Below are 23,823 nucleotides of genomic sequence, written 5' to 3'. Positions count from 1 at the left end.
GAATGCAAAAAGAGTCCCTTTTTTGTTTTTTGCAGAAGCGCTACAAGAAAGCATGTCTAAAATCACAGAACTATGCACACACAAACACAGACACGCGTGCTCGCACACACATGGAGTTGGGATCAAAGAATCTTATCAGATACATAGTTAGGGGAGCAAAAAGCTGGCAAGAGAAGGTATGGAGATCGGATCAGCTAAAGGTGTTGGAATGTTACAGTAATGGCATGGATGTGGTTCTTGGTACATACAAAAAAGGTGTAGGTGGGCAGAGAATGATAAATCCAGGCTACTAGAGAGAGGTTCGGTGGCCATGCATGAGTTAAAGATAGTGGAGGCCAGTTTACGGATGAAATGTTGTATTATGGAGTGTCATCTGAAGAAGGGTCGACTTGCATGATCCAGGAGGAGCATCCGCTTAGCAGGACACCTCCATGGTCTGGTGTCTATCCAGGGCATCAGGGGACTCACAGGATTCTTGAGTTCCATCTGACTGATTGCTGGTGACAGACCGGCTGAAGGGACTTTCTCCAGAGCCAATGCTGCTCGAGGTTGAGTGGGTTCGTGATCGGGCAAGCCGGGTCATGCTGGCAGATGGTACTGCAATAAAGAACCGAGAGGACTGGAAGATGGAGCACTGGCTAAGCTCAGCTCACCTACACGTTTCACCAAAGGCTTTACGTCTAGCTCTCCCAACCCACTTACAATGACCCAGGACAAGATACGGCCATCCCCAAGGCGCAGTATTTGCTCTAGGTGAGTGACTATAGCAAGGCTGCTGTGCTCGCTGGGTCTGGCTGGAATCTCAGCTGTTCTAGTCCACAGCAGAACAATGGGAAGCCCTAAGTTCAGAGTACAGTCTCTTAGCTGTGCCCACGCCATTCACACAGTGATTAGGAGGGAATTTTTGGGATCCCACAGGTAACCAAAACCTGCTGTACATGCAAGATTAAACCAAAAGAAAAGAAAGACAAATCACACAAGTATGGAGGTGTTTCACAAACACAAGTGCAAGCCCGATACAACGAGACTACCATCGGTGTCCACAGACTTTTTCTGTCCGGGGAAGAGACATATAGGAAGGTGTGGGTGGAGGTGAGGGCAGCTAGGCCTGGACCTGATCTCCACACAGGGATGAGGCTCAGGCTGCCTGGGAGGGAAGAGCTCTGGCGTGCCTGCTTGAGATGCCTGTTCTGCCACTACTTTGACCAGAAGATCCCTAAGCTTGGCTGGACAGGGCCTTACACCTGGTATAACCTCCCTGCTTGTCATCCCGATGTATTAGCTACCTCCCAGCTCATTTCGATGCTGGGATCAGAAGATGCCATCACCTGTGGAGTTAGCACTTGGGCACAGGTGCTAACATTTACAGCAAGGCTGCCCTTCAGTCCCCATGTCTGAGAGCTACCCCAGGACCAGTAATAGGTGCTGGTAGGAGAGGGGCTCTGCCTGTCCAGGGTCCTGACATGACCCTGGATTTAGGATGATGAGAAAAGGCCTGGGCGTTACGACCCGATCCTTTCTTCCTCCGGGGGCCAGGCGGGACAGGTGGTAGCCCTGGAGCACAATGAGCCACGTTCTATCGGGCTCTCACTGCACAGGAAAACCGCGGACATGCTGCAGGCAGCCAGTGCAGGCAGCCAGGAGGGCACGGCGGGGAGCCGGAGCGCCAGCACAGAGGAAGTACCTGACTCGGTGCTGAGGTGACTGAGCTGCACATACGGGACTGGAAGCAGGATGGACACAGGAAAAGGCAGGTTAGTGACCTGGGAGTGTCAAGGGGCGACCTCGGCTGCCTAGAAGACACTGACAGAAACTCTATGGTGGGGATGAAAGTTTAAGGTCCCAGAGAGGAGGTGGGGCTGACTGATGCTTCAGTATCATCTTGGATGTCACTTCTCTCAACTAGACCAGAACGGTTTTTCCCCTACTCTACACAGTCACTCTGCTTTGGGTCAGAAGGGGGCTGCAAGATCAGCTGTTACTGGGAAACAGAACACAGGCTAGAGGGGACTTCTCCCACTGCTCGGCTGGTAGCAGCCCACAGACAGGACGACACAGCCACTCTAGACGAGACAAACACGGTCGGCCTGCAGGTACAGGTGCCCCAAATGGGAAAATTACCCTTCTGGGTAAAGAGCTCTGTACCTGGGTGAAAGGAATTTTCCTCTTAAAACTCCAAGAAAGGAGCAAGTGTGGGTTTTCTGTGACAAATGAGAAAGGTCAGGGCCTTACAATACATGAGATGAGGACAGCAGCAGGTGATGTGAACACATGTTGGACTTACTCTAAAATACCTGCAAGTTATCTCCTGAGTTGGAACAGTTTTAACTGAGGGCACCGTCCTTCTCTTCTGGAGTCTCCATTTTGTTTCTCTTGGCCAGCAATGATTAGCTAGCTGATGTAACTAATGCAAACCCTAGCTTGTGACTTATGGTTGGACAGCCTAAGCTTCAGTGGTTAAAACATGGCTTTAGAGTCAGACTGCTGAGGTTCCAATCATGGCTTTGCAGCTTGACTGTCACCTGAGAAATGTGCATGGCTTCCTCTTCTATAAAATAGGACTAATAGCACAGCTTACCTCTTAGGTTAAGAATATATACTGCCTGACAGAAAGTAAGTGCCAGCTTTTTAGTGTGTGTGTGTGTGTGTGCACGCGCGCGGTCTCAGGTGGAACCCAAGGGCATTCAACCTCTGAGCTACACCCCCTCCCCTATTTTTTATTCTTTATTTTGAAACTGGGTCTCACTAAGTTGCAGAGGGCCTCACTAAGTAGCTGAGGCTGTCTGCAAACTGTGATCCTCCTGTCTCAGCCTCCCGAATGCTGGGATTACAAGCGTGTGCCACCATGACCGGCTAGCTAGCTTTTTTTTTTTTAATGTTTTTCTTTTTTTCTTTTTTTTTCTTTCTTTTTTTTTTTTTTTTTTTGTGATACTGAGGATTGAGCCCAGGGGCTTTCTACCTCTGAGATATACTCCCAGCCCTTTTCTTGTTCTCTTTTTCTCTTCCTTCCTCTCTCTCCTCTTTCTTTCTTTCTTTCTTTCTTTCTTTCTTTCTTTCTTTCTTCTTTCTTTGTATTGTGGCACTGGGGATGGAACCCAGTTTTCTACCTCCAGGCTACACTCTCAGACCTATTTTATATATATATATATATATATATATATATATATATATATATATATATATTTTTTTTTTTTTTTTTTTTTTTTTTTTTTTTTGGTGGTACTGGGGTTCCTGGAAGCCCTTCTACCTCCGGGCTATACTCCAAGACCTATTTTATATTTTATTTGGAAACAGGGTCTCACTAAGTTGCTGAGAGCCTCACTAAGTAGCTTAGGCTGGCTTCAAACCTGCGCGATCCTCCTGTCTCAGCCTCCCAAGCGCGGGGATTACAAGCGTGCGCCACCACGCCCGGCCCTATTTTATATTATTAAAAAAATTTTTTTTTGCAGTACTGGGATGGACCCCGGGGGCATTCTACCTCTGAGCTACATTCCCAGCCCTGTTTTTTATTCTTTATTTTGAAACAGGGTCTCACTGGGTTGCAAAGGGCTTCACTAAGTAGCTGAGGCTGTCTGTGAACTGCGATCCTCCTGTCTCAGCTTTCCAAATGCTGAGATTACAAGTGTGCACTACCACGCCTGGCGTCTATATTTTATTTGGAATAGGGTTTCACTAAGTTGCTGAAAGTTTCACTAAGTAGCTAAGGCTGGCTTCGAACCTGCATAATCTTCCTGTCTCAGCCTCCCAAGTACTGGGATTATAAGTGTGTGCCACCACTCCCGGCTTTATTTTTTGTTTTGAAACAGTCTTGCTAGGTTGACAAGTATTTCCCTACATTGCTGAGGCTGTCCTCCAGCCAGCAATCCTGTCTCAACTTCCCAAGTACTGGGATCATAGGCAGGTGTCACCATGCCTAGCTTCAGCTTACCATAAAAATAAGCACAAATGAATGTTCCACTAATATTTGGTTTCCATTTGACAAGGCTGGCAAGCTCAGAGGCTATACCCTGAGAATTATGACCCCCAGATGTTAAAGTGTTCCCACTATAGATAAATCTTTGCTCGATAGGAATCTGTGTGCTACTCACTGTAGCCCATTCCCTGCAAGAAGTACTTGAAGGCCTCGGTGAGCTTTCCAGGCTGGGGACAAAACAAAAAGGCATTAACTTTTGCATAGGCAGAAAGGTAGAACTGAATGGGTACTTTTTTCTTAACACAAAAAGCCAAAAAACCAAGATAAAACAAACCCTTTCTTACCTGAACTATTTGGGGCAGTCCCCCACAGTCTGCCATCTAGAAGAGGAAGAATATATCAATCAGCTGGGACTTCAGGGAACTCTGAACATCCCAAGTCCTTTCAGACAGGACAAACTGAATGCTAGGTCCCTTAACTTACTGTTAACTGTATCAAAGTTCATATCTTTTCAACGCCCTTATACAAAGACTTACATGCTAACAATAACCATGAAAAGAAATTAAAAAAAAGAAAAAAAAAAAGACATCTGAAAGAATTATTCAAGCTGGGCGTGGTGGCGCACACTTGTAATCCCAGCATTCAGGAGGCTAAGACTAGAGGATCGTGGTTCGTGGACAGCCTCAGCTACTTAGTGAGGCTCTCCGCAACTTAGTGAGACCGTTTCAAAATAAAGAATAAAAAATAAGGCAGAGGGTGTAGCTCAGAGGTTGAATGCTCCGGGTTCCATTCCCAAACCCACACACACACAATTATTCAGCACATATTTATGCACATATTTATCCACAGGATGCTCGGCCTGGCTTTCAGGCCCACGGTCTGGAGTTTCTGTTGGGCAGATAGTGAAGCAGGCCACGCCCTGACCTCTCAGTGCTCTATGCTAAATCTCCTCCAGCTCCACAGTGTTGTCAGTCATGGCAAAGGGAGTCCGCCAATCAAGGGCTGAAACCGAATCCCACCGACTCACCTGGTCACTCTTCTCTCTGGCTGGATTTGATGGGGCTGTGTTTCATTTTATAAGCCTTTACACTGGGTCTTTTCTTTTTCTTTTTGGTACTGGGGATTGAACCCAGGGGCATTCTACCGCTGAGACACATCCTAGCCCTACTTTTACTTTTTAATTTTGAAAGAGTCTCACTAAGTTGCTGAGGCTGGCCTTGAACCGGCAACCCTCCTGTCTCTGCTTCCCAAGTACATGCATCATCATGTCCAGCACATTGATTATTTTTATAGGTTCACGAGTATGTGCTGGAATTATTTGTTAAAACTCAGTGAGCTGGGTGTGGTGGCCCATGCTTGTAATCCCAGTACATGGGAGGCTGAGAAAAGAGGATTGCAGATTCCTAGTCAGCCTCAACTACTTAGGCCCTCCACAACTTAGGGAGACCCCATTTCAAAATAAATAATAAAATAGGACTAGGGGTATAGCTTGGTGATATAATGCCCTGGGTTCAACCCCCAGTACCATGTGCTCGTGTGCACGCACATTACACACACACCATCTCAGACTGTTAGGCTGAGGGTGTAGCTAAGTGGCAGAGCAATCTCTCTCAATCTCAATCTCTCTCGCTTTCTCCCCTGAATGAATTTGGGAGAAGGTTTAAGAGCTTGTATTTTCTCTTTCTCTTTCTTTTTTTTCTTTTTTGTGGTATTGGAGATAAAATTCAGGAGCATTCTACCTCTAAGATATAATCCCCAGTCCTATTTATTTATTTATTTATTTATTTATTTATTTATTTATTTATTTGGTGGTACTGAGCTTCCTGGAAACCCTTCTACCTTGGGCTATACCTATTTTATATCTTTATTATTTGGAAACAGGGTCTCTTAAACCAGCGAGGCTGGCTTTGAACCTGCATGATCCTCCTGTCTCCGCCTCCCAAGCCCGTGGATTACAAGCATGTGCCACCACGCCCGGCTCCTTTTTATTCTGAAACAGGGTCTCATTGAATTGCAAAGATCTCACTAAGTAGTAGCTGAGGCTGTCCTTAAATTACAATCCTCCTGTCTCAGCCTCCCAAATGCTGGGATTACAAGCGTGTGCCACCATACCCAGCCCAATTTTTTTTCTTTATTTCCTTTTGGGGTACTGGGGAAGGAACCCAGGATCATTGTATCTCCAAGCTACACCCCCAGCCCCAATTTTTTTTAGTCTTTTTATTTTTGAAACAGGGTCTCACTGAGTTGCGTAGGGCCTTGCTAAGTAGCTGAGGCTGTCTGCAAACCGTGATCCTCCGGTCTCTGCCTCTCAAATGATGGGATTATATGCATGTGCCACCACGCCTGGCCTCTCAGCCAAATTTTTTATTCTTCGAGACAGGGTCTAAGTTGCGGAGAGCCTCACTAAGTAGCTGAGGCTACCCCTGAACCTATGATCTTCCAGTGTCAGCCTCCCAAGTACTGGGATTACAAGCATGTGCCATCACACCGGCTTCCAGCCCTATTTATCATCATCATCATCACCACCACCACCACCACCACCATCACCATCATCACCATCATCATCATTATTTTGTGTGGTACTGGGGTGGAACCCAGGGGCTTTTCTACGTTTGGGCTATATTCCCAGACCTATTTTATACTTTATTTGGAAACAGGATCTCACTAAATTGCCGAGAGCCTCACTCAGTAGCTGAGGCTGGCTTTGAACCTGTGGGATCCTCCTGTCTCAGCCTCCCAAGCACTGGGATTACAAGCGTGCGCCAAAACACCTGGCTCTTTTTTCTTTATTTGAAACAGAGTCTCACTAAGTTGTGGAGGGCCTCACTAAGTAGCTGAGGCTGGCCACAAATTTGTGATCTTCCTGTCTCAGCCTCCCAAGTACTGAGATTACAAATGTGCACCACCATACCCAGTGCATTTTTTTTTAAGGGGAACAAACCCCATGGTTTCCACTCACTGGTATTAAAACTTTCTTAAAAAGAAATAGTCTCCTAAAAATTCTAGGCATATGAAGAGAAACAAGCCGGGTGTTGTGGCACACGCTTGTAATCCCAGCATTTGGGAGGCTGAGATAGGAAGGATTGCAGGTCGCAGTCAGCCTCAGCTACTTAGTGAGGCCCTCTGCAACTCAGTGAGACCCTGTTTCAAAATAAAGAATAAAGCTGGGAGTGGTGGCGCAAGCTTGTAATCCCAGCGCTTGGGAGGCTGAGAGAGGAGAATCATACAGGTTCTAAGCCAGCCTCAGCTACTTAGTGGAGCTTGTAGCAACTTAGTGAGACCCGGTTTCCAAATAAATTATAAAAAAATAGGGCTGGGGGTTGGTAGCCTGGAGTCAGAAAGCCCCTTGGTTCCACCCCCTAGTACCATACACACACACACACACACACACACACACACACACACAAGAATAAAAAATAGAGCTGGGGGTGTAGCTCAGTGGTAGAATGCCTCTGGGTTCCCTCTCCAGTGCAAAAAAAACCAACCAACCAAACAAAAAAATATAGACCAAACTGGCATAGGCTCTATTTCATAGTTTTAGAGCCAAAACCTGATTAGAACCATAAAATGGTTCCCATATAATGGGCATGGTGGTACACACCTGTAAACTTGGGAGGCTGAGACAGGAGGATCACCAGTTCAACACAACCTCGGCAATGTAGTAAAAGACTCTTAGTAATGTAGCGAGGCCATTTCAGAACAAAAAATTTAAAAAGGGCTGGAGGTGTAACTTGGAGGTAACATATCCTTGGGTTCAATTCCTAGTACCACAAAATAAAAAAGAAAAGAAAAAAAAGGTATTGCAGGGTTTTGAATGTCAATTCAAACCTGCAGTGGAAAATGAATTTGAAGTTGGGCTTCGTGGTACACTTGTAATTCCAGTACTTGGGAAACAGACTGGAGGACCACAGGTTTGTGGCCTGCCTCAGCAACTTAGCAAGGCCCTCTAAACTTAGTGAGACCCTTTTTCCAAATAATAAATAAAGTAGGGCTGGGGTTTTGATTCAGAGGTAGAATATCCCTGGGTTTAATACCCAGTAACTAACACACACACACACACACACACACACACACACACACACACACACACTCAAATAAAGAAAATAAGAGGAGGGGGAGGAAGGAAAACTTCCTTACTAATACAGAGGAATTTAGCATGTAAAGAATTTCTATTATCTATTTTTTTCTTTTTGTGGTACTAGGGGTGGAGCCCAGAGGCATTTTACCTCCGAGCTACACCCCCAGCCCTATTTTTTATTCTTTACTTTGAAACAGGGTCTCACTGAGTTGCAAAGGGCCTCATAAGTAGCTGAGGCTGTCCGTGAACCTGGATCCTCCGGTCTCAGTCTCCCAATGCTGGGATGATAAGCATGTGCCACCACGCTTGGCTTCTATTATCTTTTTGTATGTGTTGTACCAGGAATTGAACACGGGGGCATTCTACTTCCAAGTTACACCCCTGGCCCTTTTTTTTTAATCTTTTTTTTTTTTTTTTTGAGGGTCTGGGGAGGGAACCCAAGGGCATTTAACCTCCGAGCTACACCCCCTGACCAATTTCTTTATTCTTTTTTTTTTTTGGTGGTACTGGGGTTCCCGGAAGCCCTTCTACCTCCGGGCTACACTCCCAGACCTATTTTATATTTTTGAAACAGGGTTTCTTACGCCAGTGCGGCTGGCTTTGAACCTGTGCGATCCTCCTGTCTCAGCCTCCCAAACGCAGGGATTACAAGCGTGCGCCACCACGCCTGGCTTATTCTTTATTTTGAAACAGGGTCTCACTAAGTTGCAGAGGGCCTCACTAAGTAGCTGAGGCTGTCCGCGAACCGTGATCCTCTGGTCTCAGTCCCCCAAATGCTGGGATTACAAGTGTGTGCCACCATGCCTGGCATATCCTTTTCTTTTTATTTATGGTACTGGAAATTGAACTCAGGTGTGTTCTACCTCCAAGATATATCTCTAGCCCCTCTTTTTTGTGGTACTGGGGATTGAACCTAGAGGCATTCTACCTCTGAGCTATACCCCCAGCATTATTTATTTATTTATTTATTTATTTATTTATTTATTTATTTTTGGTGGTACTGGAGGTGGAACTCAGAGGCTTTCTACCTCCGGGCTATACTCCCAGACCTATTTTATACTTTATTTGGAAACTGGGTCTCACTAAGTTGCTGAGAGCCTCACCAAGTAGCTGAGGCTGGCTTCGAATCTGTGTGATCCTGTCTCAGCCTCCCAAGCGCGGGGATTACAAGCGTGCGCCACCACGCCCGGCTCAGCACTATTTATTTTTATTTTTATTTTTGAAACAGGGTCTCAATACTTATCGAGTCTGTCCTTGAACTTGCTACCCTCCTGCCTCAGCCTCCCAAGAACTCTGTGATTTTTAGGTGTGTACCACCAGGCCTGGCCTATTTTATCTTGAAATAGGGTCTTGATCAGTTGCTGAGGCTAGGTTTGAGCCACCCTCAGCAACTTAGTGAGACTGTTTCAAAACAAGAAATGGAAAAGGTTATGTATGTAGCTTGGAGGTAGAATGCCTTTGGGTTCAATACCCAGTACCAAAAAAGAGAAAGGAGAGAGGCGGAGGAGAAAGAGGAGTAGAAGAAGGAGGAAGAAACAAGAGAGAGAGAGAGAGAGAGAGAGAGAGAGAGAGAGAGAGAGAGAGAGACAGACAGACAGACAGACAGACAGACAGACAGACAGACATAGGATGAATATGAATCAGAGGTGAATTCAGGAAAATATGAGAGACTCAGAAAGAAGCTTTGCTACTTTCTGGACAACTATTCCAGGAAACACACTAATTTGAAGCTCATATAATTTACTCACAAGTGAATGGCAGTGAGGGGGATAAGACACATTACCTTTAGCAAAGTTGTATTTATAGGGTTGAGGCGAGAATTACATTCAACCTAAAAGGGAGAAAAGGAGAAAACAGTTTTACCAAGTGCTAGAAAAATAAGAAATAGTTTATCATGAGAATGATCTTGCAAGACTAACTGCCCAGTTTTGTGATAGGTGAATCAGCCAGAGAAATTACCAAAATACAGTGAGAAATATATAATGTATTTTATTCTTTTGTGTTGCTGGGGACTGAACCAGGGGCCTTGTGTGTGCTAGGCAAGTGTGTCACTGAGCTCATCTCTACTGACCTGTCCCTAGTCCATGTGATGCATTTTATATCTAAGAGTTTGAGCAAATCTGAAAATCTAGTTAATTCATTTTATGAATCTGTTACAAGTAGAGTCTTTACAGAACTAGTGCTAAGTCTAAAAGTTCTTTCTACTGGCTGCAGAACATCTGGTGCTCTGCTGCTGGGATCTCTGTGATGTCTTTCCAGCGTGACTGTCTGTAACAATTGGGCCATGTGCACCTCTCCCCAACTTCCTTTTGCCTCCTACTCAGGTCCCTGGTGTGGTGGGTTTGCCATTCTTTTTTTGGTGTGTGTGTATGTGTGTGGTAACGACTGAGGCATTCTACCTCTAAGCTATAACCCCAGCCCTATTTTATTGTTGGTTTTGAAACAGGGTTTTGCTAGGTTGATGAGAGTCTCATTACTTTCTGCGGCTGGTCTCAAACCTGTGATCCTCTTGTCTCAGTCTTCCAAGTACTGGGATTATAGGTGTGCACCACCAGGCCCCACTTGGTTTACCATTCTTTATTTTTTTCTAGTATTACAGATTGAACCCAGGAGCATTCTGCCTCTGAGCTTCACCCCCAGCACTACTTTTTTTTCCCCCTTTTGTGGTACTGGGAATTGAACCCAGAGGCATTCTACCTTCTCTGAGCTACACCTCCAGTATTATTTTTCTTTTTTGAGGTACTGGGGATGGAACCCAAGGGCATTCTACCTCCAAGCTACACCTCCAGACCTATTTTTTATTCTTTATTTTGAAACAGGATCTCATTAAGTTACAGAGGGCCTCACTAAGTAGCTGAGGCACTCCACGAACTGTGATCCTTCTGTCTCAGCCACCCAAATGCTGGGATCACAAGCGTGCGCCACCACGCCCGGCTTATTTTTCTTTATTTTGAAACAGGGTCTCACTAAGTTGCAGGGGGCCTCATTAAGTAGCTGAGGGAAACCTGTGATTCTTCTGTTTCAGCCTCCTAAGTACTAGGATTACAAGTGTGTGCCAGCACACCTGGCTCTGAGCCCTATTTTTTTTTTCCAGAACTGGGTATTGAACCCAGCAGCATTCTATCTCCATGTGACATCCCCAGCCTTACTTTTATTTTTATTTTGAAACAGGGCCTCATTATGTTGCAGAGGGTCTCACTAAGTAGCTTAGGTTGGCCTCAAACTTGCAAATCTTCTGTCTCAGGTTCCCAAGTACTGGGATTACAAGTGTGTGCCACCAATACCCCAGCCTCAAGTCTCTATAACCTGACTGGCTCTTCCATCTACAGCTACACTCCCTCATAAAAGTCATCTTAATTAAGGACAACAGTCTGCTGCATTTACATGTTTGAAAAAAAATTTTTTTTTTTTTTTTTTGGGTGTTGCTGGGGATTGAACCCAGGGGCATTCTACCTCTGAGCTACACTCCCAGCCCAGTTTTTTATTTTTTTCAATTTTTTATTCTTTATTTTGAAAGAGGGTCTCACTAAATTGTAGCTGAGGCTGGCTACGAATCTGGATCCTCCTGTCTTAGCCTCCCAAGCACTGGGATTACAAGCGTGCGCCACCACACCCGGCTTGTGTTTGGAATCTTGTATCCTTATGTCTCAAGAAAAATGATTTGGAGAGATAATCTCTGGGTTCAGAATCTATTTATTAATTGGTGCTAGGGATTACATGTAGGAGCTTGCATATACTAAGCTTGTACTCTACAACTGAGCTGCACACTGGCAGCCCCACACGTTAAACAGTGTTTGTGTGTGGGGGGGGGGCACCAAGGCTCCAACCCAGTGCTTCATGCCTTCTAGACAAGAGCTCTACCCTCAGCCCTCAGTGTTTTATGGCTATTTTGGTCAACTGGTTCTCCTCTTTTACATGTTTGCCAAGAACACACGTATAAAACCTGTGCTGAGTTTGGAGTCTGGTCAGGTGAAAACATGCAATGCAAAGCAAAATGAAATCACTTTAAACACTTCTACAACTGAGTTGAGTGAATACAGAAAGGTGAGCAGAACTTCTGCCAACAGATCAAGTGAACACGCAGGCGTCTGAAGGCTTCCAGAGTTGGGGTGAAGCATGTCCGCACAGGGCATGTGTGAGGTTTCAGAGGCAAGTGTGGAGTGAGGACACACACAGGGGCGAGGCCAGAGCAGACTGGAGCTGACTGTGGGAAGCAAGAAGCCACAGGTTTCTGAGGTGACCAGATGTGACTTGTTTTAGTCTGTGTGACAGACTGCAGAGGCAGTGAGCCAGCTAGAGTGGAATTAAATTACCTAGGCAAGAGCCAGTAATCCAGCAGGACTTCTGACCTGGGGACTGCTGATGGGCAGGTATGTAAAAACTCTTCTAACATCAGGAATGATCTAAATGCCAGGTTCACTGAGTCAGAGTTTTGATTTGCTCTATATAAATGACAATGCAGGCAGAGATAAACAAACGCACCACTTTACTATAGAATATGCATTAAATTAGAAGGTAGAATTTTAACAGCCAGGCACAGTGCTCAGAATAAAGTAGAGATGCTATAAATATTTTATGGAAGAAGAGTTAACTACCAAATATCTGGATTTAACATAACAAACCATGCTTTCCTTTATTATCTGGTTGGCCAAGTGCAATCTTCCTGCAATCATTGTTGACATGGCCACTCTCTCTCCAACTCCCCACAGACTCCATCCAACTCATTTTTATATTTTGCAGCACTGAGAATATAGGAGATGCTTAAAAATGATGCTGAATGAGGAAGTGAGCAAGAACAGCTGGCAATCTGTCTAGGAACGGTGGAGCTGCTCTTGTTCTTCCACACGCAGCTATCCCTCGAAGCCCTACTGCCTGTGAGATGAGACGCGCTGGCGGGGGAGCAGGGTCTGACCGTGAATAGACGGGCACCTACTCCGCGCTACGACACGGCCACCGAAGGCCTCTACAAATGCTGGGGTGAGAAATCAGAATGAGAGACTCTATGTGATTAAATTATAGTTTTGGGGAGGCATTAGAGGCTGAGCGCAGGGGCATTCTACCTACAAGCTATACTACTTCCCTTTTTTATATTTTATTTTGCAACATTCTTGCTGGATTGCTGAGAATATTGCCAAGTTGCTGAGGCAGACCTCAAACCTGCTTTCCTCTTGTCTTAGTCTCCATAGTACTAGGATTACAGGTGTGTGGTCACCACGCTTGGCTTAAATTATAATCTTAAAAACTAGGCTGGCTTAGAACTCCTGGATGGTTTTTTTTTTCTTTTCTTCGGTGGTATTGGGGTTCCTGGAAACCCTTCTACCTCCAGGCTACACTCCCAGACCAATTTTTATACTTTTTTTTACTTGGAAACAGGGTCTTGTAAGCCAGCACGGCTGGCTTCGAACTTGCATGATCCTCCTGTCTCTGCCTCCCAAGCGTGGGGGTTACAAGCGTGCGCCACCACGCCTGGCTCCTTGATGAATTTTAATCATCATTATAACCTTATCAGTACTGGGGATGGAACCCAGAAGCATTGTGCCTCTGAGCTATATCCCCCAGCCCTATTCTTTCTTATTCTTTATTTTGAAACAGGGTCTCACTAAATTTCAGAGGGCCTCGTTAAGTAGCTGAGGCTGGCTGCAAACCTGCGATCTTCCTGTCTCAACCTCCCAAGTACTGGGATTTCAAGTGTGTGCCACCATGCCTGACTCATCTGAGAAACTTTTTAGAAGGAAGGTTGGGAATTGAATTATTTGACTCTGCACAGTTCAAACCATGCATTTTATACCAGGCACAGAATATCTTACAGGTCAATTCAGGGAGATGGGAATATATTCTTTTTATTTTTTATTTTTTGTCCTGGGGATTGAACCCAGGGGCATCTATTTCTGGGCTACACCCCAGTCCTATTTTACTTTTTGTCTTGAACAGGATCTTGCTGGGCTGCTGAGTCTGGTCTCAAACTTCGATTCCCTTGTCTCAGTGTTGCAAGTACTGGACTTACAGGCGCAGGTACATCCTATTTTCACAACTATCTCACACACAAACACACCTACTCCTCTATCCCCAAACCTCCCTTCTCTCTCTACTTCTGGTTATCAGCCCCCTTTCCAAAAAGCCTCACTCCTCAGCATTCTGCTCCGGACAGGCAGAAGCGAAGGTTGACAAAGAAAACCAGGTCGTTTCACACATGCCTTAAGTAAAATAAACAGCCACAAGGGAAACGGTTAACTTCCTTTCTAATAAAAAAATGCAAATTAAAATAGTGAGATATTCTTTTTAGCCTATCAAATTACTTATTTAGCCTGTTGTGGTGGCACATGTCTGCAATTCCAGTATGGGAGGCTGATTCAGAAGGATCGCAGGTTCCTTGCCAGCCTCAGAAACTTAAGCCCTACACAACTTAGTAAGACCCTGTTTCAAAATAAAAAAATAAAATAGGGCTGATGGGGTAGCTCAGAGGTATAATCTGGGTTCAATCCCCAGTACCACATACACACAAAAGGAAAACACTACTTAAACAACAACAAAAAAAAAATCTAGGGATGAACAGGGTACAATAAAAAAGGCAGTCTTTTTTTTCTTGTGGTACTGGGTACAGAACCCAGGGGCATTCTACCTCTAAGCTATGCTCCCATCTCTATTTCTTTTTAGGCATTTTATTTGAATTTTATTTTGTGGTACTGGGGATGGAACCCAGGGGAATTCTACCTCTGAGTGACACCCCCAACCCTATTTTTTATTCTTTATTTTGAAACAGGGTCTCACTGAGTTGTGAAGGACCTCATTAAGTAGCTGAGGCTATCTTTGAACAGCAATCCTCCTGTCTCAGCCTCCTGAATTCTGGGATTACAAGCGTGTGCCACCACACCTGGCTAGTCTTTTAATTTTATTTTAATTTTTTGGTGGTTCTGGGGTTCCCAGAAGCCCTTCTATCTCCAGACTACACTCCCAGACATACACACACACACACACACACACACACACACACACACACACATACATATATTTTTTATTTTGGAAACAGGGTCTCTTAAGTCAGCAAGGCTGGCTTCGAACCAGCGCGATCCTCCTGTCTCTGCCTCCCAAGCGCAGGGATTACAAGCGTGCTCCACCACACCTGGCCTAATTTATTTATTTATTTATTTATTTATTTATTTATTTATTTATTTTTTGCGGTACTGAGGATGGAACCCAGGGGCATTCTACCTCTGAGCTACACCCCCAGCCCTATTTTTTATTTTTATTTTTTTGGTGGTACTGGGGATGGAACCCAGGGGCCTTCTACTTCTGGGCTACACTCCCAGACCTATTTTATATTTTTTATTTGGAAACAGGGTTTCTTAAGTCAGCAGAGGCTGGCTTCGAACCTGCATGATCCTCCTGTCTCAGCCTCCCAAGCGCGGGGATTACAAGCGTGCGCCATCACGCCTGGCTTATTCTTTATTTTGAAACAGGGTCTCACTGAGTTGCAAAGGGCCTCACTAAGCAGTAGCTGAGGCTGTCCGTGAACCACGATCCTCCTGTCTCGGCCTCCCAAATGCTGGGACTACAAGTGTGCGCCACCATGCCTGGCTGTCTTTATTTCTGAAACAGGGTCTCACAGAGTTGCAAAGGGCCTTGCTAAGTAGCCGAGGCTGTCTGCGAACTGCGATCCTCTGGTCTCAGCCTCCCGAATGCTGGGATTATAAGTGTGTGCCACCACGCCTGGCTCTAAAGAGCCACTCTTAATGAAACATTTAGCTAGGTGTAGGGGTGCATACTTGTAATCTCAGTTCTTGGGATGCTGAGACAGGAGGATCACGGTTCAAAAACAGCCTCAGCTACTTAGTGAGGCCCTTTGCAACTCAATGAGACCCTGTTTCATTCTGATGGCAACTTATTGGCACATTTTCTTTGGAAAATAATCTAGTAAAATGTATTTCAAATCTTGTAAGCGGGCGTGGTAGTGTATGCTTGTAATCCAGTACTTGAAGGGAGGCTGAGACAGAAGGATCACATTCATGGCCAGCCTCAGCAACTTGGTGGGGCTCTAAGCAACTTAGCAGGACCTTGTTTCCAAATAAAAATAAATAAGGCAAGCCAGGCGTGGTGGTGCACGCTTGTAATCCCAGCATTCGGGAGGCTGAGACCAGAGGATCACAGTTCGCGGAAAGCCTCAGGTACTTAGTGAGGCCCTCTGCAACTCAGTGAGACCCATTTTCAAAATAAAGAATAAAAAATAGGGCAGGGGGTATAGCTCAGAGGTCAATTGCCCCTGGGTTTCATCCCCAGACCCTCAAAAAAAAAAAAAAAAAAAGGAATGAATGAATAAATAAATAAGGCTGGGGGTACTGCCTGGACGTAGATTGCCCGTGGGTTCAATTCTCAGTATCCAAAAAAGAAAAAAAGTATTATGAACTGAGCAGGGTGGTGCATATCTGCAATTCCAGTACTTGGCACCACTCCAAACAAACAATAAAATAAAAAGGGCTGGGGACCAGGTGGGTGCAGTGGTGAGCGCCTGTAATCCCTGTACTTGGGAAGCTGAGATAGAAGGACCACAGGTTTGCAGCTAGCCTTAGCAATTTAGTGAAGTTCTCCACAACTTAGTGAGACCCTGTTTCAAAATAAAAAACAAAATAGGGGTGGTGGTATAGTTTGGAGGTAGAATGCCTCTAGGTTCAATCCCCAGTACCACTAAAACAAAACAAAAAAAAAAGGGGCTGGGGTATAGCTTAAAGGTAGAATGCCCCTAGGTTTAGTCTTTTAGTACCTCCCCACTCACAAAATAACAACAGTATTAAGTAATCAGGCTCCTCAATTTCACATATTTAATATAATCCAGATATTTGTTAAAAATAATAGTTTGTAGCTGGGTGTTGTGGTGCACAGTTGTAGTCCCAGCATTTGAGAGGCTGAGATAGGAGGATCTAGTTTTTTGCTAGACAGCCTCTGCTACTTAGTGAAGCCCTTTGCAACTCAGTGAGACACTGTTTCAAAATAAAAAATAAAAATAAGGCCCATGCTTATAATCCCAGCATTTGGGAGGCAGAGACAGGAGGATCGTGGTTTGTAGACAGCCTCAGCTACTTAGTGAGCTCCTGTTTCAAAATAAAAAATAATGTATATAATATAATATAATATAATGGTGGCGCTGGTTTGTAATCCCCGTGCTTAGGAGGCTAAGACAGGAGGATCACACAGGTTCGAAGCCAGCCTCAGCTGGTTTAAGAGACCCTGTTTCCAAATAAAATATAAAATAGGTCTGGGAGTATAGCCTGGAGGTAGAAGGCCCCTGGGTTCCATTCCTAGTAACACCAAAAGCAAATAAAAAATAAAAATAAAGAATAAAAAATAGGGCAGGGGATGTAGCTTGAAGGTCAAGTGCCTCTGGGTTCCATCCCCAGATCCGCAAAATAAATAAATAAATAAATAAATAAATAAATAAATAAATAAATAAATAAATATAGGGCTGGGGGGTGTAGCTCAGAGGTAGAGTGCCCCTGGGTTCTATCCCCAGTACTGAAAAAAAAAAAGTTGTGTTTGTATAATGGGATTATAATTCCTCACTCCTATTTCTAAATTTTTTCATATTTTTCGCACAATAAGCATATATCATATTTATTACTGTACTATTCACTTGATAAAGAGGTAAAGAAAAGCTGGCATGGTGGCACACCTGTAATCCCACTACTTGAGAGTCTGAGACAGGTAAATCGCAGGTTCAAAGACTGCCTCAGCTAGTATTGAAACTCTTATCACCTTAGGGAGACCCTGTTTCAAAATAAAATAAAATAGGGCTAGGAGGTATCCTGGAAGTAGAATGCCCCTAAGTTCAATCCCCAGTACCAAAAAATTAATAAAAAGGGCTAGGAATGTAGCTCAGTAGTAGAATGCTCCTGGATACAATTTCTAATACCGGGTGTGGCACATGCTTCTAATCTCTGCACTTGGGAGGCTGAGACAGGAGGATCTCACAGGTTCGAAGCCAGCCTCAGCTACGTAATGAGGCTTTCAGCAACTTAGTGAGACCCTGTTTCTAAATAAAATATAAAATAGGTCTGGGAATGCCGGGTGTGGTGGCGCACGTTTGTAATCCCCGCGCTTGGGAGGCTGAGACAGGAGGATCGTGCAGGTTCGAAGCCAGCCTCGGCTACGTAGTGAGGCTTTCAGCAACTTAGTGAGACCCTGTTTCCAAATAAAATTAAAAAAAAGGTTTGGGAGTATAGCCCGGAGGTAGAAAGCCTCTGGGTTCCACCCCCAGTACCACAAAAAAAAATGTAAAATAGGTCTGGGAGTGTAGCCTGGAGGTAGAAAGCCCCTGGGTTCCACCCCCAGTACCACCACCAAAAAAATAAATAAATAAATAAATAAGAGGTAGAGATAAACACGCAAGCTTTTGACAGCCCCCAGCCTGCTAGATTTATAGTGGTAATCTATTTCAGACTGAAAGCCAAGGCTGCCAGAAATATGACAATAAATAAATGGTGTTTTAGCTAGGTGTAGGGGTGCATATTTGTAATCTCAGTACTTGGGAGGCTGAGACAGGAGGATCCCAGTTCAAGGACAGCTTCAGCTACTTAGTGAGGCCCTTTGCAACTCAATGAGACCCTGTTTCAACATAAAGAATAAAAAATAGTATTATTAAAGAATAAAAAATAGTAGCTCGGAAGTAGAATGCCCCTGGGTTCCATCCCCAGTACTGAAAAGGGGGGCGGCTGGGAGTGCAGCTTGGAGCTACAATGCTCCTGGGTTCAAATCCTAGTTCTGCAAAGACAAACAAACAAGCCAACAAAACTGGTGTTTTATTGTACTACCTGCCCCAAATGAAGTGCATGGGATAAAACAATCAAGGTGACGCTGATCCGATCTGATGATACCTAGTGACTGAAAAAATTTTTCCAAAATGTCTAACAAGAGCAAACCCTAATATATATAATCAGAAATAACTAAAAGCACTAGGCGTGGTAGTGCAAACTTGTAGTCTCAGAACTTGGGAGGCTCACAGGTTTGAGGCCAGCCTCAGCAATTTTAGGGAGACTCTTGGCAACCTAGCGAGATCTGGTCTCAAAAAATAAAAGGGCTAGAGTTATAGCTTGGTGATAGAATGCCCCTAGATTCCATCCCCAGTACCACACACACACACACACACACACACACACACACACACACACACACACACAGCTAGTATTTACCAACTGTTTATGGTGTGCTATATACATTTTTCTACATTTTGATCTCCTCCCTTTCACATCAGGACATACTTACCACAGCCTCCACAGCAGGTGAATTGTCTCCCACCACCAGTAAAGTAGAACACCTAGGTACCAGCAGAAGAAGAGTTGTCATTCAGAAAATAGGCACATCTACTGTGCTGAACCACTGAATTAACCATGACAGGCAAAGAGACATAGCAGTTCAAGAGAGAAACTGAGGGACTTACTTTAATGTTTTTAATCTGTTATCATTTTGGCCCAGTATGGGTCTTTCAATCTCCAGGTCTCTGCGTCTAGAAAAACCAAGCAGAATCAATGCATTTTTTAAGTAAATAAATGCAAACTTGGTTATTTCTTGGTCATGGAAACCAAATCCATTAAAGACTGTTAAAACTGTCTTTCCTTCACACCTGAGCAGGGAAGGGGCCCTGAACTTTTTTCCTGAACAGCAGTGTAAGTGGTATCTTGAGTATACAGCAGGAATGAGGGATTCTGCACTGTTACATGTGTGTGTTTAATTTCACAACCAGTTTACAGAAATAAATTCCTTAAGAGAAAGATTTACTTTTTTTTTTTTTTTTCTGGAGAGGGGGCATTCTCTTTGTAACAGTTGAGCACAGGACTTTACCTTTCTTATTCCAACTAAAAATAGTAAGATTCTAGAGACCAAAACCTGGTTTTACTCCTTACTGCCTGCATAGCTCTGGGAAAGCCATGGTTGATCTATTTCCTCAGTCTACCTCCAGGTTTCCAGAAAGCGTGAAGGAGCTAACATTTTCATCTTGGAGAAGCTGTTTCCAAGATGAGAACCACTGATCTCCCCTCACCTTGCCCATGAGTAGGAGATGAGACAGATAATTTTTTAAGAAGCAAAAAGAAGTGTCCACAAATTGCTTCTGCCCGATAACAAGGTATCAAAAGAAGCAGCTATGTCAAGGCCCAAGTCTTCTCTCCTTTGAGTCCCAACAGCATTCTCCTGGGCTACCTTGCATTACTTGTATGCTTTTCTGCATGTACATAACTCAGGCTCCTATGTCTCAAAACGTGTGTGTGTGTGTGTGTGTGTGTGTGTGTGTGTGTGTGTGTGGTACTGGGGGTGGAACCCAGAGGCTTCCTACCTCTGGGCTATACTCCCAGCCCTATTTTATATTTTATTTGGAAACAGGGTCTCACTAAGTTGCTGAGAGCCTCACTAAGTAGCTGAGGCTGGCTTTGACCCTGCGTGAGCCTCCCGTCTCAGCTTCCCAAACACGGGGATTACAAGCGTGCGCCACTGTGCCTGGCATCTTAAAACAACTTTAAAAACAATTTTTTTGTGTGGTATTGAGAATTGAACCCAGGCGCATTCTACCTCTGAGCTCCACCCCCAGACTTGCTTTTATTTTGAAACAGGGTCTCACTAGTTTGACGAGTCTCAATATTTGCTGAGGCGTGAATCTGAGATCTTCTTGTCTCAGCCTCCCAAGTGTTGGGATTACAAGTGTGCCTCCCCAACCAGTTGTCTTAAAACATTTTAAGTTACAATTAGTATTTGAACCCATCCCAAATGGCTTTCTTTTTTTTCCTTTTTTCTTTTTTGCAGAACTGGGGATGAAACCCAGGGGTACTCTACCTTCAAGCTACACCCCCAGCTCTATTTTTTTGTTTTTTTGCGGTACTGGGGATTGAACCCAGGGGCATACTACCTCTGAGCTACACCCCCAGCCCCATTTTTTATTTCTTACTTTGAAACAGGGTCTCACTGAGTTGCAAGGGCCTCTCACTAAGTAGCTGAGGCTGGCCAAGAACCCGGATCCTCCTGTCTCAGCCTCCCAAACGCTGGGATTACAAGCATGCACCATCACACCCGGCTCCCAAATGGCTTTCGCTTTATGCATTACCTAAGAGCTGTTTTCAAAGCTTCCTTAGAGCCCTTCCTCACCTACTGTGGTGAAACAACACAAAGACAACCCCACCACAGAACATAGGAGAAGTAGTTCAATCCCCCTGCCCCTCTCCCTTAAATCTCAGTTTAGATCTGCTCTATAGATAAGTGAAGGAATAGGAAGTAACCGTACCCGTTATAGGAACCCAGGAAGAGCTGTAGGTTTTCTTGGTTGATGTCCTGGGCAATGTGCAGCCTGTAGGTTTGAATCAGGTCCAGGTTGGCCTGCAGCTCTTCCTAATAAAGAAGACACAGTACACCTGTGAGCTGCAGAATGCATGCACCTTACTTTTGCATCTTCTTTTTCTGTTTCTTGGTATTGGGGATTAAAACCCAGAGGCTTTCTTCTTCTGAGCTACACCCCCAGCCTTTTGTATTTTTATTTTGAAACAGGGTAGTTGCTGAGGCAGGCCTCAAACCTGTGAGTCTCCTGTCTCACTTTCCCAAGTACTAGGATGATAGGAGTGAGCCACTGTGCCTGGCTATTTTTGCATTTTCAGTGCCAAAAGCCAGCTCTTACTGCCCATGATAGGAATTGGGGTAGTGCCTAAGAGCTACTAATGCATTCTAGGCTGAAAGGCTAAAATATTATTTACAGATTTACTTTTTGTGATACTGGGGATTGAATCCAGGGATGTTTTGCCTCCAAGCTACACCCCAGCCCTTATTATTTATTTATTTATTTATTTATTTATTTATTTATTTATTTATTTAATTTATTTGTGGTACTGGGGTGGAACTCAGGGGCTTTTCTACCTCTGGGCTATACTCCCAGACCTATTTTTTAATATTTTATTTGGAAATGGTCAATGTTGCTGAGAGCCTCACTTAGTAGCTGAGGCTGGCTTTGAACCTCTGTGCTCCTCCTGTCTCAGCCTTCCAAGCGCTGAGATTACAAGTGTGTGCCACTACACCCGGCCTATTTTTCTTTTTAATTTTCAAAAGAGGGTCTTGCTAAGTTGCTAAAAGTGGTCTCAAACCTACTAAGTCCCCTCCTTAACAACAATTATACACACGACAATTGTCACTTCCTCTGTAGACTTCAGTTTCTTTCCCAGTTCATGGGATTGAAGAAAATAATCTCTAAGGTTCTTTTAGCAGTAATAGTTCATGATTTTTTTCTTTGTTTGTTTTCTAAAATTTCTATTCCTGTGACACCTTTCCCAGACCTCCTGAGGGCTCTGAAGATGTTGGTGAGGCAGGTGATGCTGTCACACATTAACAGATGGCTGTTAATTAACTGACGGGGACAGGTGGGGGGACACACTGTTTCATCTCATCTCTTTGAATGCCAAGAGCCGCGTGGCACTGATGAGTGCCTCTCCTGTAAGGCCCGCCTTACTCAAGTGCCTATGCATTTCACACTGCCCTAAAGCGTTATCTGCTAAGATCAGATAAACTCTAAATCATCCCTTCTCTCCCAAGGTAAACCAAAGCTTCACATGCAAGCCAATAAACCCAGTTCTCTTGGTTGTGTAGGCACTTACCTGCCCAAAGAGATGAGCCAAAATAATGTCCACAACATTGGTTGTCAAGCCCGAGAGCTAAAAAGATTAAAAATTCTCTTAAGCAAACAAGCATATGTAAAAATTTACCAAGCTGTCCACTTCAGGTCAATGTACTATCCCCCCAAACAAAACCTGCAATTCAATGTCATACATTTTTTTTTTCCCGGTGGTACTGGGGATGGAACCCTTCTACCTCCGGGCTACACTCCCAGACCTATTTTATATTTTATTTGGAAACAGGGTCTCTTAAGCCAGCGAGGCTGGCTTCGAACCTGCGCGATCCTCCTGTCTCTGCCTCCCAAGCTCAGGGATTATAAGCATGCGCCACCATGCCTGGCCAATGTCAAACATTTTTATAAGATGATGTTTCAAAGGAACATGGGAAAAATAAGTTAAAAAATATGCTTTCCTTCCAGGTTAATAACAGCATGCTTTGAAACAGGCCGCTGGAGCTAGGTGTGGTAGGGCATACCTGTGGTCCCAGCTACTTGTAAGGCTGAGGCAGAAGTATTACTTAAAACTAGGAGTTTGAAACCAGAATCAGTGATACAGTGAGATGATGTTTCAAAACAAAGGAAAAAAAAAACAAGAAAGAAAGAAAGAAAGAAAGAAAGAAAGAAAGAAAGAAAGAAAGAAGGAAAATGGGAGGCTGGAATTAACGTGAGCTACTCCTTTGAAAACTTGAAACCGGGAACTCATGGCTATTTGTTATTTCATTCCTGCCTGTATTTCTGCATTTAGAAAAAAATATAAGCCGGGCGTGGTGGGCACGCTTGTCATCCCCGCTCGGGAGGCGGAGACAGGAGGATCGTGCAAGTTCGAAGCCAGCCATGCGCGCTGGCTTAGGAGACCCTGTTTTCAAATAAAAATGTAAAAATAGGTCTGGGAGTGTAGCCCGGAGGTAGAAGGGCTTCCAGGAACCCCAGTACCACAAAAAAAAAAAAAAAAAAAAAAAATTATATATATTGTGACACTGGGGATGGAACCCAGGGGGCATTCTACCTCCAAGCTATACCCCAGCCCTATTTAAATTTTTTTTATTCTTTTTTTTTTTTTTTGCAGTATTGGGGATGGAACCCAGGGGCATTCTACCTCTAAGCTACATCTCCAACCCTGTTTTTAAGTCTTTTATTTTTTTATTATTTATTTATTTATTTTTGTGGTACTGGGGATGGAACCCAGGGGGATTCTACCTCTGAGCT

At 44.3% G+C, this 23,823-nt stretch overlaps 1 protein-coding gene across 4 annotated transcripts in view; it reads right to left on the bottom strand.

Annotated features, from left to right (window-relative positions):
* Nucleotides 1-415: 415 nt before the first annotated feature.
* Nucleotides 416-23,823, bottom strand: part of NDRG3 (NDRG family member 3) — a gene marked incomplete at both ends in the record, with an annotated part of 66,428 nt that continues 43,020 nt past the window's right edge. For 2 of the 4 annotated variants that reach the window (XM_080716637.1, XM_080716638.1), the window contains 9 exons: nucleotides 416-597; nucleotides 1,685-1,723; nucleotides 4,089-4,140; nucleotides 4,258-4,293; nucleotides 9,775-9,822; nucleotides 19,242-19,293; nucleotides 19,417-19,482; nucleotides 21,247-21,350; nucleotides 22,601-22,657. In XM_080716637.1, coding sequence (XP_080572763.1) covers nucleotides 416-597; nucleotides 1,685-1,723; nucleotides 4,089-4,140; nucleotides 4,258-4,293; nucleotides 9,775-9,822; nucleotides 19,242-19,293; nucleotides 19,417-19,482; nucleotides 21,247-21,350; nucleotides 22,601-22,657 — 636 coding nt within the window. The remainder of the gene's footprint in view (nucleotides 598-1,684; nucleotides 1,724-4,088; nucleotides 4,141-4,257; nucleotides 4,294-9,774; nucleotides 9,823-19,241; nucleotides 19,294-19,416; nucleotides 19,483-21,246; nucleotides 21,351-22,600; nucleotides 22,658-23,823) is intronic. The other 2 variants (XM_080716639.1, XM_080716640.1) reach the window with 1 other exon arrangement.

Source organism: Muscardinus avellanarius (assembly GCF_963383645.1).
Source record: "Muscardinus avellanarius genome assembly, chromosome: 19".
Taxonomy (NCBI): Eukaryota; Metazoa; Chordata; class Mammalia; order Rodentia; family Gliridae; genus Muscardinus; species Muscardinus avellanarius.
The sequence above is the reverse complement of the archived record's forward strand: the minus strand, read 5'-3'. Positions and strand labels throughout refer to the sequence as shown.